Raw genomic sequence first — 20,642 nt, forward strand, 5'->3', positions numbered from 1 at the left:
GAATTTGCCAGGATGCCTTGTATGAAACAAATATAAGGCGGCTACTTGCCATTATTTACATAATCGATGAATACGATGATTATTTTTTAAATTAGATTAATTAATTAGTAGATTGGTCTATAAAATGTCAGAAAATGCTGAGAAATCTCAACGATGTTTCCCAAACCTTGAAATGATGATGTCTGGTTTTGTCCACAATCTAAAATTACTCAGTTCTACTGATATTCAGACTGATAGACTAACAGATTCCCCCCCATTCAAGCAATGAAAACACTGGTAATTTAAATAAAGTAGAGCAGTGCCATTCATGAAACCTTTACAGTCTGACTGGCCACAAGTGCACTCTCTCTCTCTCTCCCTTTCCTTGTTTCTCCGCCCCTTCCTCCCTCTCTCTCTCTCTCCCACTCTCTCTCTACACAACCACAAAGCAGTACTGCTCCATAGAGAAAATTGCTGCATGACACTGTCTCGTCTGAATGAAGCAGACATGAAGGAGTTAAACAGAAACAAAGCCTTGAACCAAATGCTTATCCATGCTCATTCATACTATTTAACTGCTGTACACACACACACAAACACACACACCAGAGGAGAAGAGGACACTTCTGTTGCTTGTGACACATAATAAGATGCACATTTCCATTTCTACAGCAGAAAAAATAAAATTACAAATGAAGGATGCTTCACTATTTAAGCATATATTTGGCAGATGTAAGAAAGATTTTTACAGTTACAGTTTTATAACAACAACCAAGCAGCTGTGGCTGTGGATTCAAATAACACTCAGAAAGTTTACATGCGCAGTATAATCGAGCCACGGTCGTAGTCCGACAGAGTCAGGTAATCGGACAAGTTGCAGAGTTCGAGTATCCGCATCCGTATGTGGCGCTGTATCTCTCTAAAAGTTACTGCGTATTGACCTTAAGTCACAGAAACAAACAGTGAACGGTGAGATGGACGGTTAGATGGATCGTTCAGTTTATGCGTCATCTCCTTCTACTTCGCGGTCAAAGAAAAGGAAGGAAATGTTGGTGCACGCACAGAACACCAGGTCAGACTAAAGCGTATACACGCTGGAGTAATCGGACTATGAATCGCATTATCCAGGTATGTTAGTCCAACAAAGACTAGCTCGATTTAATCTGACTAATGTGTTTACATGACATTATGAAAACTGAATTATTATCTAAATCTGACTAAAATCTGACTTTTAACATGCATTCAAACTCACTGACTGAGGTGTTTTACTAGGTCTGAGACATTCTGTACTATACTCTCATCTAGCTACTAATCAGGCAACAAAGAGACAAATAGACAACCCTGACACACACACAACCTGAATGCATTGCCACAACTATTTTCTATTAAAAAAAAAAAACTAGCAAAAAAGGTTCATGAAGTTGGAATGTGTCTCAACCAGAAAAAAACTAAAAGGCTTTCAACAAGTGTGTCCATCATGCTGTTAAAAGAGAATTGATTAACTGCTTGACACAGTGACGTGACAGCTGATGTGACACAGATGACAGAATTATTTGCACAATTTGTGGTTAATCTAAAGCCATTTACATTCAACGAACATGATCATTTAACTCACTGTTAGTGGGGAGAGATGAAATACTAATTTGTTCACACGACCTGACCACTTGTACACCACATCAACAATACAGTCTGCCAACATGGTCTAAATAAGATCATTTATGATGAGAACTATTTTGAAATGTGGCTATTTACAAGAAAAAAAGCTCAAAAAGGCGTGTGAGAAAGTCAAAAGCAAAATGTGAATGTGTAAAAATGTGTCGGTCAAATAGACAACACAAACAGAAACTGTTGTTTTTTCGAGGCATTCTCTTGGTGTAACCAGTCTATCTTTCAGAAAAGGAAACACTGGGAAGGGGCCTGAGTGTTCATGCAGTATGTAATGAACTGCTTATCACTGAAGCATCTAATGGTCTCCATCCAGTCTGCTGTTTTCAATCGATGATTCAGACACACATCTGCTAATCACAATCTGTCTGTAAGTGTCTTTCATGCATCTTAATGGTGTGAACCCCATTTGCTTGCCACCTTTTCTTATTTTCCTTATTTATTACACTCAATTTCCCACCACCACTTTGCACTCACTAAAAAAAAAATCAATCACACTAAAACATGCATTGTAAAATGGGAAAAAAACAGCCATTGCAGTGGACTGCGCTGTTTCATTGGATTGTTATTGGCCCTGGTCAATTCCCATGTGTAAGCTACCTGTTAACTTCCCATTCTGTTAATGGTTAGCAAGACCAAACATGTCAACTGTCCAGGTACAAACTATGACCAGCAGCAAGGAAAAAAAATGCCTTGATCAGGACGAGACTGGGAATAAGCTTCATATAATACCCAGTGATACCATCAGTTTTATTTGAAATGCCCATCACTACGAGATGGCATAATGCATAACTACCGACTTGATAGAAACTCGACTCAGCATAGAAACTCAACACAAGTCATCCCATTGGATCGCTAGTTCAAATCCCAGGAAGGGTGCGGAATTCACTATCACTAAGTGGTGTGTGTGCAAAAGTAACTAATTCTAAAACTTCTTAAACCTCTAAAAAAAAAAAAAATAATGTGGATGATTGGATATCCAAAAAAATTTATGGATCTTTAAGTAACCCACGACTGGATGAGATTTAAACTACAGCACAAAAAGAAAACAGGCGTCCATAGCAACATGTTAGGTGCTGTAAAAGACAACCTCATTAGCCATTTGAAAGTACACAAATAGCAAATCTCAAAGGTTGTCATTTATTTTTCTATTGTTCGTTATATTGTATTCCATAACAATCAAAAATACAATCCATACATGTTGGAAACAATTTATTTTATAAGTTCTCTTGTTGCATTAGAATATAGTGGGGTCATATTTTGAGGGTGCTGTGCAATAATGTTTCATTTTGTTTTAAAACCATTACACAGTGACTATTTAACCAATAATATTTGTCAGAAAAATCACAATTCAATATTCTCCCCAAATTGTTTGACACTAATCAGTACGTTTGCAATGATGATGAAAGAATACGAGTGACGCATGAGTTGACTTTGCTCAGATCTGGGGTAGTGCCTTGAACAGACAGCCTGTGGAGCTGATGCAGCCATCATTTAAATTAAATTTATACTGCAATATAAATCCACAAATATCTCTATGAGCAGCTGGAAATTATGTGATAATAGTGAAATAACTGTTGAAAGACCTGTGTACATTTGTCAAAACGTAGAACACTAGAATGTGGAGGAAACATTTAAATGGCGTATTCCAATTAATCCATGTCGTTTTGGACATGTCTGCTGGCAGCCCATCTTTCCTGCAGCCAAAAACAACTACGATAAATCCATTGTAGCTATTAATCATTTTAACAGATTAGACTGAGGTTAAAACAACAAGAGCAACTCTTTCAAACAATTTAGACGGCTTGGTTTGGCCACACCATCTTTTTTTTGGACTCTCGATATAGCACAAACCAAAACACTCACAAAAACCTCTTCTGCTTTTACTATGTGGCACTGAGTGTTATTCCCAGCAATAATAGCAACCATACACCTCTCTACCTCTTGTTTCCTCATCTCCTGGACACATCATACAGGTCACCCACTCGCTTTAGATACTAACCGGATACCTACTGTGAAATGTGACAACATAACAAACAACGCCGCGCAACACCATGGGGGCCAGAGAGCAACTCACCTCTGCCCGCAATCCTCTTTATGACACATAAGGAGGACACAAGTGTGACCTTTTCACATTAATGTACTTCTCCAACTGCAGCTAAGAAACATGTTAACAATATTATATAAGTGTGATATATGCAATTAAGTATTTTTTCTTGCACGGCAGACTGACGGGCTAGCGTGTATGTCCAGCTCCTGTTGGAGAAGCTAAATTGTCACAAGGAAATGTTAGTGGGCCATGAGGGGAAGCAGTAGACGGTGCTGCTGGGAGTTCCCTCAGCAAAATGGAGTCGTGTTTTTCGACTGACGGGAATGAGACAGAGGGGGAGGAGAAGGGGGTGTGGGTCATCGGGGGGCAGATGGAGAAGAGGAGAGGGAGAGGGGGAGCAAAGGATTAGAGGAAGGGTGGTTATGTAGTCAGCAGCTGGCATCAACAGCCACTGTGTCTTTAAAATAATGAGCCATCTCCTCTTGCTTTGCAGGTATAAGAGCAGGGGGACACGCAAGAGGAGCGAATGGGGAAACAGAGTCCGAGGTCATGGGCAAACATAGGGGAAAACATAAAGAGGGGGCAGGGAGATGGTGGTGGGTGAGTGAGGGAGGTGAAAGTGTAACCTGAGCCTTGGGAGGAATAGAGTGACGTAAGAGACCTACAAGGCGGTTGGTGATCACACGCATGAATGAAGGGCAGCTATGGACAAGTGTGCCAACGTGCCCAAACACAGAGGACATTACATTACATTTATTTCAAGGAAACTTAATCTTATCTTAACAATAACTACAACGTACCCATACCCTAACCTTAAAATGTCATGGTTTCCATTCCATTTCCATCAGATTTTAGTCCCCGCAAGAGAGACCCTCAAAGTCCCTAACACGTGACTATATACAGAGATTTATGTGCAAACAACATAGCAATGGCAACAATAATTGAAGTATTCCCAAAGTTAACACAAACTCAATAAATCAAGCATGAGTGAAACTATCAGACAAAATGGCAGACAGAAACAGCGGACATCGAGACAGAAGAAGAGACACCTGCTGCACAGTTTTTCATTTCGGTGTCATCTAAAGAAAGGAACCCGTCAAAAACAAAATGCTCTGGGGCTTTGTATCACATAAATTACATAAACAAAATAAATCCAGGTTGACGCTTCATTTGTGATATAGACAAAAAGCTGGTCGACAGTGTATGGGTGGGGGAGTTTGGTGGACAATGACAGTGACCCCACTATAGTTCACCCTCCCACTGAAGACCACCCATAAGCAGACAGCCTGGTGCTCTCACTGGCTGTACTGGAGCCCTTAATTACAACAACAACCCAATCAGCCTCTAATGAGCCAGGTTTTGGTGGGGGGGGGGGGGGGGTTCTGAGCACAGCAGAGAATGTACTGTACTATTCTGTGGACCTCTAAAGGAGAAATGTGGGCCAGCCCACCCACCTTCCCTGTCTGTTTGACACTTAATTTGGCAGCAGGAATGGGGAGAGGAGCAGGAGGAGGGAGGTACAAGAGGTGTCAGACAGAAAGAAAGCACAGCGAGATGAAACGAGGAGGAACGCACGTCTTAAAGGGGAGAACAACAATTTAATAATTAACTTACAGTTTTGGTTGGTTAAAAAAATAAACCCTGTGTCCTCAAGAATGTCTCTTGAAAATAAAATAAATGCATTAAAAAAGCAATTGTTTTCTTTCTTTTCACACATTCGGACTGTAACATTAACTACGTAAAATGCCAAGAACTGTTCCAGTGAAGGCAAAAGCTCCTGGTGTTCATACAAGCAATATTTTAATGTTGTAAAAACCAAGATATGTTTTAATAGTATGTTAACATAATGTGATAGTCCATCCTCCACACAAATCCAAAAGAAAAACATAATTCAAGGAAAATGAACACGTACAGCAGGTAAGAAACACACAGAACCACAGCACGATCGATCGCACAATCCATCTCGCCGTTTGTTTTTCTGTGATGTAAAGGTCAACAGGGAACTTTTCCAATACGTACTAGCTTATAGAGAGATACAGCGCCACCTATGGAGGCAGAGTCAGACGTACACGGCCAATAAATCGATTTTCTCCTCCGCATGTATATTGCCAGTCTTAGCTCGATTAAACTGTATGTAAACATACTGAAGGTCCTTAACTAAAAAGAATATAAAGTGTACTAAGAGGCTGTATATAAGAAACTGTGTTTCTTATGTTGAAAACTGAGCATTTAATGTACATGCTCAGTTTATTTTGTATATAAATAATTCATACTGTCCTTGTGTTTCACATAATATGGAATCAAAATTAATTTGCACATACAATGTCTCAAGAATCTACTTAGCAACTGTACAGACAATCAAATTAGCTATAAAGATTTTTAAACAAGAACCTTTTTTTATTATTATTTGGCTGATGTGACATTTGTTAAGCAGTGGGAATAAAAATATGAAGCAGAATTAGCTCACTGGATCAACTCAACTTAATTTCAGTTCAGGAATGAGGATGACCAGTGCGGCTGAGGTCATGCCGATGTAATGTCTATCTCTGAAAGAAGCTGCCATCTCCACTATTCAGTGAGCGCCCTCCGTTATAGTGTAGCTACAGTTTCAGAAAAAAAATCTTCTCTTATTTTTAGAGTTGTGCTCCCTGTAGAGAATTTAATATGCATCAGCTAACAGTAGCTGGCCGGCTAGCCCAGTGCTGGCTGGCAGTGAGACAGTGGATCACAGTGGCAGTTTTAGAGGGTGAGAGCAGAGCCCTCTGTGGCCCACGGCCTGTCCTGCCTCTGCCTTTCACTGTAGCAGAGGGCAGCCACATGTTAGCTTAGCGTGAAACTAGAACTGTCTTGAAACCAGGTGGCAGCTAACTCTGGACTGTGAGAAGTTTCCCCCCCTCTCTCTCGCTCAGCTTAAACACACATAGCTCCTGATGAGGTGATCTGCTGATTATAGATTTGACAACAGCTCAGTTGCTGAACAAACCCCAGGAGAGAGAATATGCAACCGTGGTGCCAAGTAGACTGCCAGTGGAAAAATGCATTTGTTTGTTAATATAGCTGTGGAAAGTCTTGAGAAGTAAAGCCAGCTCCCTGTGCGCCCACTGCCAAGCTGTGGTTTGTACAGTAAAAAAAAAAACATATTATGCTGAGAAATTGCATGAGATATTTTGATTAACGTGTATCAACTTGAAGATCCAAAACAAAGACAGCTAAGGACCAAAATAACACTCTGTGAGCCATGAAATTTGTTAAGAAACAATGACCAAATACGACAGGCCAGTGCAGCCAACATGCGCATTTTGACTAACGTGTACCTCCACATTTAAGGACATCTGATAAAGGTTGGGGGGCTTGTAAAGGGAGACAGAGCAGAGATAGAGGGAGTGTGTGGGTTGAAGCACCTGTTCCTCCATTGCCTCAGCCTCCCATTGAGGAGCATGGCAAGGAGAACTGGCCTAACCTATTTATATACAACGCTGGGTCTCGTTACAGCTGTGGCAGAGGGCCAGACTGTGGCAGATTGAAGCAGGTAGAAAAGAGCAACATGTGCTGTCAGATGGCTGGCCAAGAGAAGCGAGGCCTAAATCAGATCACACTAGTGACTTTGGCTCGCCTTCTTCTCTCTACCGTCCAGCTGGTCGGGGGGGGGGGTGGCAGGACAAGAAGAGTTAGTCTGAGACAGAGGGAGACAAAGAGACATAATGTAAACAGAGAGAAAGAATGAGGAAGTGAAAACAGGTGTGTGTGAGTGTGTGGGTGGAGGTGGTCACTGTCACTTGTTTTTAAAAACAATGACTCACTACTTTCTAGTTCCAATGAGCTTGATTCGACCTTGGGACTTATGCAGTAGCTGCTAGGAGGAGGAGGAAGGAAAATAAAGGTGTAAAAGCAAAGTGGAGGAAAATACAGCAGAATAAACCTGTTTGACATCTGCATACAGTATTGTAGCATATGCATAATAGCAACATTGTGTCCATAAATCCTCTATCCCAAACATCAAAAAATAATAACTAAGTAGCTATTTGTAGACTGAAAGTAAAACATGTCTCATCCAGACAATGAAAATTCATATATTTAAAATATATATCATTTTTATATTCTCATTTTTAACTTTATCTACACAGCTGTGCTACAGATGTGTGATTGTGTGTGAATCCTCGTGGTTTTTTTAAGCTGCTATTAGCTCATGCGTTGGCATCGATATATTTTAATGTGTCAGACACTCAACTATTGTGAATCATGCATTTTTTTTATCTTTTCGGTTAACATGCATCAGAAATCAGTGAGAAAGAAATTTCAGAAGAACTATTGGAAATGTTATTTTTTAGCAGCACTTTTCATAACTCAAAATTATGATCCCCACTTGAAAAAAAACCCACAAACCACCAGTGACAACAGTCCCTTCTCTTCAATGTGAAAGGGTCAAATATCTGCAGTTGTTACTAACACTATAAACTCAAAAACCTGGCACTTTGGCTACGAATACAATGCACTTTACAGTTAACGTCAAAACGTTTCATTTCAAACAAATGCACAGGGCCACATACTTTATATTCTGTTAATTTAATGAAGTCAGCGTGTTTCCTGTGCTGAAACCAATGGAACAGCTGGTAACACACAAACTAAAAGAGAAAAATCTGAAAAATTCAGGCCACACCTTACAAAACAGCTTAACCAGGTGGTACTACAAACAAATAAAAAGCATGTTAGGGGAGCAGCATTCCTGACATAACATTTTGGAACACAAGACTATGAAACAGGAGCAGGTAATCAACTGCAGGCTGGACTGTGCTGAAGACAAAGTGCAAGACAGACAGCACACACACACACACACACACACACACACACACACACACACACACACACACACACACACACACACACACACACACACACACACTCACTCACACTGAGTAATAGAAAAAACATCTGATGTTCCTTTTGATCTTCCCACGTTAGCAAGTGGAGCGCAGTGCAGTGTCTTGGTGTGGTGAGCCTCAGCCTATGAGAGAAGCAGCCAGGGCTGAGTATCCTTGCTTGACTTGCAGCCACACAGCAGCAGCTGCAGGGCCCGGCCCCACCAACTCTCCGACCCACAAACCAGGGCTACACAAGAGGCTGGATGAGCTACGCCTGCCTGGTGGCTCTGCCAAGCCTACGTCCTCCATCCCATATGGCTTGCTTTCTTCCTCCAAATCTGCCTGTGTATCTGCTAATGTCCTCTAGATAGGAGGAGTGCTAATACAGCTACAGCCACACAGCAATAACATCAGGAGAGACAAATACAAATATGAGTGAATGGCCATGTAAGAAAAAAACTGATGGGACACCAGCCCATGTTGTAAATTAACATAACAACTCTTTCTTTTACACTCAGTAGTTTTAACTTGGGTTTAGTCGAGGTGTTTCCCTGTGTAGTGAATGGCCAAGCATAGCAAATCTTATTGATTTGACTAGATTGCTGCAAGGCTGCCAAGTGCAAGCTACAGCTGAATCAAAAATTCAAAATGAAGAGAAAAAACACCCAGAGAGGAGGAAATATTATTTAAACTGCCTTAAAAGAGACTAATTATTTGAGTGTGGATGTGTGTATCAACCAGAGACTATTTACAGAGACAAGTTAACAAGCAGGGGAAACAAGCAAGCATGCATGCAAGCAAGCAAGAAGAGATGTAGAGAGCAAAGTGATACAGTAGCAAAGAGAGAGATTTCACATCAAGAGAATCGACAAACCAAGACGGAGAACAGGGAGAAGCAAAGGGTAGGCTGGAGGGATGGAGAGCAAAGGGCCCAGGTCAGTTTAATGGCTTGTTTGTCTTAGACCACCAGCTCTCACTGGTTGCTGCAGGAAAACTTAACACATTCTCAGATACACAAACATACACAAACATGCAGACACACATCCTGACTCTGCTTCCTTCTTTCCACAACTCTCCCTCCCGCTACCTTTTCCATTGCTCAGGCCTGTCCTCACATCTTTGGTGCCTCGGGTTATGATTTATTGATTTATTTTTTTTCAGAAATCAGATTCACTTTTGTTTTGTGATGCCACCTCTTTATAGAACTTGCTATTATGAACATGTTATCAATAAACAAACATGCACAACTATCCTCTTCCCTGCAGTTTGTTTTTCCACAGCAAGGTTTTTCAATAGCAGCGTTCCTCTGTTGGTTTTTCCATATGGGATATGCAGAGCAGGCTAGGTAAGGCACAGATGAAATGACTGAGTCATGTTGGCTTTCAAAATGATCAACAAATCAGTCACTGTTGCCAACGACAGACTGGTCCCTGGAGTAAAGGGTCTGTGGCCACTGCGGATATTGTAAAATGACTTCCATTAATTATGCTGTCATTTAACAGCAAGGTCTGATTTGATATGAGACCCCTTTAACTGTAAGTGAATTAGAAATGCTTGATGCCAGCTCGTAAACTAGGTGCAAGCTCTTCATCTCTGTCGCTTTTATCCTGGATTCAGTCCCTCGTATCTTCTCTTGAGAGCTCTACCACTTTGGGACAATCCTTTCACTCCACTTTTGTCCTCCTAATTAGCAGTTAAACATTGTTATAGCAGCAAAGGGCAAATTATGGCACAGCACACACATCAACAACTATCCAATGGTATTAAGAACACAAGGCCTGGACTGAATTCTTAAGAATGTTAGATTTTGACTTAACCTGCTGCTGAACAACTTAATGACTTAACAACCCCACTATTTTTACAGACAGGTTGAAACTCACTTTGATACCCAACCTCATGGTCTTTATAATGTGAGGTGCATTAAGAAACACAATTAAATAGCCATGTGTCACTATTATTAGATGGTTTGTTATTAAATGATTCACTGCCAAGGATGAAATAGCTGGTACTGTTCAATAGAGGGGAACAAAAACCTTTACTACCAACACCGAAACAATCCAGTTAATAAATACAACAATAAAAACCATACAAGCATATATTCTGTAATTAAAAAGTTACATTTACTGCTTAGAGAGTGATATGTGAGGCATGGCTAAAGTCAGACCCATCTGGTTATATGACATGTGGGTGAAATGGTGCAGAGGTGTACAGTGAGAGGAACTTTGGGAAAGCTCTCTGTGAAGCAGGTGGTTCCCGTCACCCTCTCCATCTGTTGTGATGTTGGTGAGGCTGCAGGGAAGAGTGTGCATGCGTTACATGATGCTAAAGTAGGGGAGGTTCCATGTTGATTGAGGTGAGCTAGATTCCTGTCTGAGCCAGACTCCGTGAATTATGACAAGGCCTATGTATCCAGACATGTATTGAATCATCTTATAAGGGAGAGATGCACACGGCAGCAAGACAACAATCAGGAGAGATTATGTTTGCATAAAGAGAACAGCACTCTGGGGGCCAGGAGAGGCAAAACAACCATGAGTGTACAACACTTGCAATGGCAACTCATTAATGTGTTATTATGGGCTACATTAAAACAACACAAAATGATTATCCTACTTTCTGTCATCATACATTACAAATGCAGGTTAATATGATTTAAAAGCAGTGAGGCTTTGAGTGTATTTAGACATTGGACGTGGGGGAAGGCTGGAGCCGACTGCTAGCACAGTTAGTGCTGTCACCATAGTAACCATCTCAGCCAGTTCATCAGTACAAAAACAGACCCCCCACACCTTGACAGACGCACCACCACTGAACAAATTACACATACAAGCATGACTGCCCATAAAAGACACAGACACATACAAAATGTGCAAGTGTTACACGCTCAAGTAAGTTTTGTGTGTCCCTTGCTTGTTTGATGCTTTAGATGAAAAATTTGTAAATGTAGTATAATGTAAATATTACTTAACCCAGGTACAGTATTAGCAGTGTGTGTATGTCTGTGTCTGTGTGTGTGTGTACACAAGTGTGTGTGTTGTCCGCAGGCTGTGCACATCTACAGTGTGAAAGAAAAACAAATCAGTGCATGAGAGTGAACCCTCTTACCCCGAATGTAAAAGCAAATGGATGGAGGGAGGGATTGAGGGATGGGAAGAGGGAGGGCGAATGAGAGATAGATAGGGGAGGAGAGGGACTTCCAGCATAAAGCAGGAGAGTGAGCGATCGACAGAAAAGGAATGGACACATGAGAGAACCGAGGAAACACAATGTGTTACAATCTGCTTTAGTTAGTTAGATTTCCCCTCAATTTAACTAACTAAACATGCCTAGCCCTCATATGGACCTCTTGTTTAGGAGCTACTACTAATGCTATGAAAGAAAATTCATTATTTTACTCACCAACTCACCAGTGCTAAATCCATAATGTACATTTGCCACTGTCAAATTTACATTAAAAAGTCAGCCTTAATGAGGAACCTTTGCTATTGGCCACTGCTCTTTCAAAACAACTACAATAATGTCATCATAAAGTGCAACTCTTTTTTGTTTAACCCTGATACTTTAAACTAGAGAAATACAAATGGTAAAGCAGATACCACTGGTGTTATGAGAAAATTAACACTGGCTAGCAGACACTACAGAGTGTGGTGGGATTTTATAACTGAGCAAACAGAACAGAACAGAACAGTATGTCGATTGTGAAGATGAAGATGAAGATGAATTAATGCTTGAAAGAGAAATAAGACAAAAGAAAACTGTAAAATGTTCAAATGTGCCAACTCCAGGGTTTTTACCTTGACTGGTTTTACTTGTATTTGTATTATTTCTTTGCTTTTTAAATTAGCATTTTGCCAACCAGCCTGAATCTTTCCAGTGAAAAGTTAGTGTAGTGTTGTATATGCCCTTAAGAAGAAAAGTGTGGTTTAATGGTTTCATTCAATTTCAACAGTCACCTCGTTCTGTAAATGATGTAATTACAAATTTATCAATTAACTGTTCCATCATGTACAGTATAGCTACAATTCCAATTGCATCCACTTCTCTGCTTAGTAACAGTTATCAATACTATGAGCCTGTGTCTGGGTTTATGGTTGTAATTAACTGCTGGAATACTCACTAAGCTGTGTGTCAAATGGCTAAATCTCAGTCATATGACGGCCATACACACATGCCAACAACCATAGCCATGAATCTCAGTGCCCTTATATACTTATAATTTAAGTATTTTTTCTTTGTTTTTAAGAGGAGAATGACACTTGTGCCAGGTGTAATTAAATTAACTCCTAATAAATTGTGTACACAACTCAAACATAATGACTCTGGGCAAAATGCAGAGGCTTACACACATCACACATTTAAAACAAATATGACTACTTAATGTTATGATTTGGCACTATACAAATAAAATTGAACTGAATGTCTGAGAGTACATAAAATTAACCCAATTTGTTTGTTTAAAAGGCAGAATAACTTATGCAGTCAGTGAAAAAAGGGACACATTAATGGCAATAAGATATTTTCCTATTTATCCACATTAAGATGTGGATATGGCCTTACAAAGTATCTGCTCCTGCTTTACAAACAACCCCAAAAGAGCTCTTCACTGATGCCTGCATGACAGAGCTAACTTAAGTTGGGTTTTACTCTGAAATCTCCAACGGTTAAAATAGGGCAGATCCAAACCACGAGAGAGGGAAGTAGAGAGGTAGAGAGAGAGAGAGGTAGAGAGGCAGAGAGAGAGAGAGAGAGAGAGAGAGAGAGAGAGAGAGAGAGAGAGAGAGAGAGAGAGAGAGAGAGAGAGAGAGAGAGAGAGAGAGCCCATTCGTCTCCTCCCAACGACCAAATTTCTGTGCAGTGAGATTTACACAAACTATCACACTACTTCATCTATGAATGGGAATCAGAAAGGTCATCTGCTAAGCGCTATATTAAAAAGGTGCAGCCCCACTTAATCATAAAGACATATGGACAACTAGATCAAGTTAAGAATAACTATATATACTGTATATAATATACTCAACATTAAGTAATGGTCAGTGAGGCGAGTGGGTCATGTTGTTATTTCAGACAAAAGAGAGCTTAAAAATTGTTGTGGTCCTTTAGTTTTATAATCCACACACTATGGCTGAACACTTTTGGGAAAATATGTATTTGTTTTTTTCTCTCTGGTATACATTGCAATTTCAATAAACTACACTGTAGCCTACTGAAAGGATGAGAACTGAAATAAATGAATTGTTTCCAACATTTGTTACATTATTTAAAGTGAACAGGAGATAGAACGATCACAAATAGAAGAATGAAACTGAAGCTTCTGCGGTTCACTAATTGTTTTGTTTCAAACTGTGAATTTGATTTAAAAGCATTTAATTAATCTGATTATTCTCATTGTTAGATGCCAGTACAATGAATGCTCGTTCTTTAGTATGAACTAATACATCAAGAGATGTTGTTGCCAGAGCTTTTACAGAGGTCAGCATTTTCAAATGACCTTAAAATAAAAAAAAAAACTGGGTGAACTTTGTTCTAAATTGTCTGTCGTAAGCAGACAAAACTGAACACACGAGCAAACATGCTGCAGGAATGTATTTGCCTGTCAGCTGATCAAATTGTAAAATGAGAAAGTCATAAGGTCATGTTTTGTTTTACCATCCCCTGCTTTGCATAGCATATGCACACAAGTGCAAACAAGAGGGAAAAATGTTTTGGTGAGTAAGGGGAAGTTGAAAGGGACGCTCTGGTAGTTAAGACCAGAGGAGGAAGCACTTAGGAAAGACACCCAAACAGTTAATTTCCTTTAGCAGTACATATTACTTTCCTGGCCAACATACAAAACTGAACACACAGCTGGTGGAGCCTCAGTTCATAACACATTTGTCTGCTGGCTTTGTAAACACAAACTGCCTGAGCGTACACTGAAATTCTTCCGCATTATAAAAGCCACTAAGTATGTATGCGTGTACTCCATTGAACATACAGTGCAGGTTTTTTTTTAAAACAAAGGCTTCACAAAAGCAGATAAATCCATTATTGAGGAAAAACAAATGAAAGCAAAGCAAGCGGAAATCACGTGATTACATTAGTAAGTCCAATGCAGTAATGACAGGTGAGTTGGTGTGTGTAAATGTGTATTTTTCCTTTTGTATCCTGTTAGGGAAGTTTCATTAAGTTCAGCCTGTTCTTTCACTATGAAGAAGGTATGTCTGTACATAGTTGGAAGTGGAGGTTCATGTAATTGTTTCCAGAACATACTTTATAAAAACTGCTTTTCAAGGCGGTCTAAAATAAAGGACTTTGTTGAGGAACTGACAGCCTGCTTTCTAACAATCTTCACCTCTAGCATGTTTATTGATTTTATGTTTCATGACACTAGATTATTAATTTTGCTAATTAGTTTTTGCTAATTTTATTACTAAACACATCATACAATTTATCCATTAGATGAAATGAAAAGCATGGTAGTTCAGGGGGCCTCACAAGGCACAGAGCTGGTGCTAACAAGGCAGCCCATTCTTGAGCCTGCTGCTCTAGTACACACTGTTCTCATGTGTGGCCACGAGACACACACAGATACATGGAAACATACATCACCCGGAAGTCGGCACATTAAGAGCCAAGACATGAGATCCTGCATGCAGCACATGTTGTTTTTGGAACATACCGACGTGTACACACACAAACACACGGGCACCTGTATGGTGGGCCACTTCAAACACATTCCACTGTGCACCGAAGAGAGCACGGGTAATCAAAGGAACAGACACAAAAAGATGGCATCTCAGCTTGCATTCATTTTAAAAATTAGAGTTAAAACAACATTGCACTTACTGGGTGAAAAAAAGTAATTGTTGTGTGCATTTCAGTTATTCAGCTTAGACACAGTCTAAGTGACAGAACTGGTTAAAGGAGCATATACTGTGGAAAATAGCAGCACATACATACACACATACATATTACCCCTTTCCAACAGAGCTGTGCTTACATGCCTGAGAGGAACAAGAAGGGGGCAAGGCTCCCAGTTGCACAACTTGTTTTTTAGTGAGTTATACTAGGAGACAGCTCAGCGGTTACTTCAGAAAACTGTTTGCTGATAACTCTGACAAACAGCCCAATCAAAATCAACTAAGACCAGTCTCACATTCAGCCTTATAACATTGTTCAGTGAGCAGTCAGCAGATCACAGCCTCAGCATGGTTTATATATCAATACTGCTTCCTCTTTCCCACGACTGAGGTGGAGATGTCAGATGTCAGGCAGTGTGTGGATTCAGAATGAAGTATTCTCGGTATTTTGGTTGTTGTCCCCCCCCCCCCCCAGGCGTAAACATTTCCAGAGTGCCAAATATGGTCACTTCCCAGAGAATTGAGTTAATCAGAAACCAGAAACAACCAATGAGATGTACCTCACTCCATGAGAAAGTTAAAGAAAGAGGAAAAAGGAAGACAAGAAAGAAAGAACCAAAGAAAGAGTACTTCACCTACAACATTTTCTCTTAAGAGCCCCTTTCAGGGGCCCCTGTTCTGTCTGCATACATGAACTGTGTAAAGTAGCCAGAACATTTTCTTTGAACCTGGCCACTGGGAGCCACTTTTGACAAATGTGACTCAAAGTTTAAACATCAACAATGTTAACTAAATGGAGCAGCACACAGTCATGTGATTAGAGGTACTAGTTCTTCCATTTTAAACAGGTCTTTCTGCATTTCTACATTTACCCTGTACTGTGTTCATGTTCTAAAAAACTTTTTGTGGACTTGTGCAACACATCATCTACACTCAACACAAGTCTCAAAAGGGCAACTCTAGGCCAAAGGTTTGAACTGATAAACAAGTAAATGTACATAATTAAATTCCAAAACAAATGTACACATGTGCATGTACAATTAATGTTTCAAACTGAAAATAATTTAATTCAAACTAAGATACTACTGCAGTGAGTTGGCACGTGGCACTGTCTATTTAAGAATGATAAGATTCTCTTTTCGATACTCATTCTGGTCTTTGTGTTGCCACTGATCAATGTTAAATGTAAAATTCTGTTTTAGATTTAGTTTTATATATATAGTCTTGATTTTCTATTTGACTTCTGTGCTATGAGCTAGAAGAAGTGTATATCTCTTAAAGGCTGATGATTAATTAACTAGAAACACAATTAGCAAATTGCATCGACTGCAATTGTATCATTCCATTTTTAAATATTAAGACTATTATTTATTATGCCTTTTTTAAAGCATTCTTATGTTCTTATCCTTGCATTGCATTATAAAAGTCAATATATTTGATGGTATAGTGTTCGAAATCAATAACACAGCAATATTTAACTGAAAATTAAGATTGAAATTAGATGGCTTTCCCCTCGAATGTTTCAGCCATTATCTATATACAGTAAACATGTATATAATATTCCCTCTCCTTTTAGTAGTGGTAATAATATCTTGCAACTGTTATGACTTGCTGATTTAATTTCTGAATGATTAAAAATGGAACAGTAATTAATAGTGACATGAATCTTTGCCATAGATGTCAAAACAGACAGTAAGACAATATGCTTCAATAAACAAGGCTAATCTGATATTTCCCTATTTGTTTTCATAAATGTAATTTTGCAAATAGGAAAAGAGCAGACTATCATCATAGGTGGGGTTTGCACCACAATATTTCTGCAACATCACTTCAATTCAAAAGGGAAATTCCTAGTTTAACAGAATTCGATTTGGATGTCATTATCTCTGTGTCTGTCTGTCTCTCCCCTGTGTCTTGCAGAGCACCACGGTACTGTTTGGATTACACGCTGCTATAGTCTACAATTCAAACCGCTGATCCATTGATAAATACACTACTTAGGACACACACAGTGCAGAGGAGAAGACATCCACGCTTGAGTCCGAGCTGGAGCTAAAGATCACTGCAGACTAATACTAATAGTATACACAGACTAGTATACTAGTATGCAGATTAACTACTATGTGTCGGCAGCTCATTTGTTTACGTTCGGGCTGCAGGAGAGACAAGCGCATGTGTTATTGTTGCAGACGGTGTGTGTGTGTGTGTGAGCGTGCGTGTGTGTGTGTGTGTGTGTCGCAGGCCTAGCTGCGCTCACAGGGCCAATCCTGCAACTCCCAGTTTAGCCTCGCTGCAGTAGACCACCCTCGTCCAGTTACAGCGACTAATCTGGCCCTGGGGCTGACGCATTCAACACAGGCCGCTAGAATATGCAACTTTAAAACAGAGCACGGGGAGGAGGGGCGAGGGAGGGATTCTACTAAGGAATATCAATAATGAGCGCGCGGGCACAATACAACGCAATAACTGAATACTCTGGCCCCTTAATTAGACGCGGTGAGATAGTGTACGCATGCGCAAAAACGAAGCTCTCTCGCAACATCAAAATAAATTAAAAAAAAACGCTAGTTGTTACGTTGTCATTTATGCTACATGGAGTTATTTTCCTGTTGAATTGGTGACCTGTGGTGTCCTAATCACACTTAATGGTGCATTCATTTTAGACTAATGGAATTCATTTTTATTTAAAAGTCACATATCTCTGAAATTGCTCAGTCAATGGTGGTGCAGTTGGTATAGAACACATCAACAACATAACAACAATAATAATAATAACAAGAAGAAGTAAATGAATACTTACTTTCTGCTTTTATTAGACCACATTGGCATATGACGCAGGTGCAGATGATAAAAAACACAATTTGGGCTCGCAGCTTTAGCGTCCACCGCCTCATTTTGACTTGAGAATAAGTTGTGTTGTCCTCTTCCAAGCTCCTTAAAAACTCCAGTCTCGAACAAACATGTGATTTTAAAAAGTCACTGGTATATCAAAAGAATGAAAATAAAATAATTCAAAATTAAAAAAAACTAAAAGGTCCAGTGAGGACAGCTGATTCAAGGTTGCCCCCCGCCAGCCGGGGGGAGTAAGGGGTGGTGGTGGTAGATTTATGAGTATCTTCTTGGTCTGTGACAAATGTGAGCTGTGGAAAAAAAACACAGCACTAAATAACGTGATCTTGGCTTCTGGTGACACACGTGTGAGTGAAAATCTTCATTTTCCATAAGCGGAGGCGCCAGTCCACGTTCATCTGCTTAGTGTTGGTGCTGCACCCAGTAAAAAGAGAGATTATAGTGTTGTTATTAATAAAATCCCACAGGCAGGGAGGTTTAATGTGGAGGTCCCTGAATGACGTCCACCGGATTCATGTTTCTCTGTGAATGCACTGCTCCAGTGAGGAAAGACCCACTTCAGAATCAAACTGCTGCTGGTGTATTTCTCTCGAAAACAACAACAGCCTGCGCCTCTGTTCCTGTAGCACGCTCAAAGTTGTCAGCACGAAGGTCGGGAGCGGGCAGGGTTCGAAGCCCACAGGTCCTTTCTGTTACTTCGGCTCGCTTGTATCAATCTTCCCAGAGGCTCAGCCTTTTTAAGACAGATGGGAGAACATCCCAGGAAACTCCTACGTGCAGGAAAAACGTGCAGCGATTCCGTTATCGCCTACTGCGACCCTCCTCTGAACTCCGTCACCCCCGCTGACCACCACGCCGCAAACGAACGAACATCCATAAAACAACAGACAGAAAACTTACGACATAAATCGTTATTTCTTTCGTCGTCCACTGAGGGAGGAAGGGACGAACATGACGGCTCCGTATAACCTGCGCTTCGCTGCGACGTGAGAAAAAAAAGCACTCCCCAGCAGCAGCAGCAGCAGCACCACGCCGCGCCGTGTCTCTTTCTCAGATTAACGTTAGCCGATGTGGGGGGAAAACAGCTAACGTTAGCTAGCCAGTCCAAAACAAACGAGCTCTCGGAGTTAAAAAGGACAACAAACGCGCGCGCACACACACAAACTGAGTATCCCGTCTCCGGTAGTCCCAAAGGAATTAGGTAAACAAACGTAAAAAGATATTTTAAAAAAGACGGGTCAAGTGTAAAAACTTGGATTCCCGTTCCGTTTGGCGACGGCTTTCCCTCAGGTTCTCTCTCTCTCTCCGTGAGTCTCTCTCCACCAGTAAACAAGTCCTGCCAGTCACCTCAGCTGGGCCACACGTGGTCTGCACTAAAACACGGAGCGAATCACCGCTACAGTCCGGGACCGGGACTGTATATTTTGGGACTCTCCGTTTAACACAATATATGACATATTTGATGTGTAAAAAATATCACAAGTTAAATTGTTTTGTTTTTTCACCGTTGTCTGTTTGGTAAAAGGATGTGATTCGTGTATTTATTTATTTTTTCATTTTTATAAATACAGTAGCCCACAGTCAAAAAGTCAAATGACTTGAGCATTGAGTCTGGTATCTCTGATGATCACTTACATTGCCACTACTTTTATTTACTGATGTATTTATGTTAAATCAGAAATGACATGTGTGGAGTCACTGCTATAATTTGAGACTTTAAATCAGGTATACAGTGTATATATATATATATTTTTATTTTTATTTTTTTTTTTTTTTTAAATAACACTTTTAACAGTCTCCAACAGACTATTTGCTGTTACTGGTTTGTGAACCTTTTACATTTATTTCCCTTCCTGATTTTCCTTTGTCACATTGTCATGGACCAGTGAGACTGTGGGCAAAACACCGTTTGCTGTGTGTCATAGAGCAGTGTAAACATTACTTACTGCAGTATGGAAGGTACGCAGTTCCCTCAAATTTACATAGCAAATGTTCATGTCATAAAACCAGTCCCGGTAATGAAACTTCACTGCACACAGTACTGGAGATACTCCCTCAACATGGCTGCACCTGACTACATTTCTTATCCAACCTTGAGGCCCATTGACTTAGAAAAGAATAGATGAGAATTTCCTTCTGTTTATCGCACTGCATGCAGTTGGTGTGCTTGGATGGGTACATGCTCTTGTACTCTACTAAGATCTTGTGCAGAAGGCTTGTTGTTAATCTAAGGAATGTTGTTACCCAGTGAACAGAGTAAATGCGGTATTAGTGAGATTAAATGTCACAGGTCTGAAGGACTAAGGGTTGTGGAATCTAGTCAAAACAGATCTCTTCGTCGTAGCCACCCTGTCTGACGCTAATTTCACACACAAACACTCTTCTCTTCTCTTCTCT

At 40.2% G+C, this 20,642-nt stretch overlaps 1 protein-coding gene across 1 annotated transcript in view; it reads right to left on the bottom strand.

Moving 5' to 3' along the window:
* insrb (insulin receptor b) overlaps positions 1-19,557 on the bottom strand; it is a 73,077-nt gene extending 53,520 nt beyond the window's left edge. Inside the window, exon 1 of the mRNA XM_058639092.1 lies at positions 18,196-19,557. Coding sequence (XP_058495075.1) covers positions 18,196-18,289 — 94 coding nt within the window. The 5' untranslated portion in view covers positions 18,290-19,557. The remainder of the gene's footprint in view (positions 1-18,195) is intronic.
* Between the last annotated feature and the right edge of the window lie 1,085 nt (positions 19,558-20,642).

Source organism: Solea solea, chromosome 9 (assembly GCF_958295425.1).
Source record: "Solea solea chromosome 9, fSolSol10.1, whole genome shotgun sequence".
Classification (NCBI taxonomy): Eukaryota; Metazoa; Chordata; class Actinopteri; order Pleuronectiformes; family Soleidae; genus Solea; species Solea solea.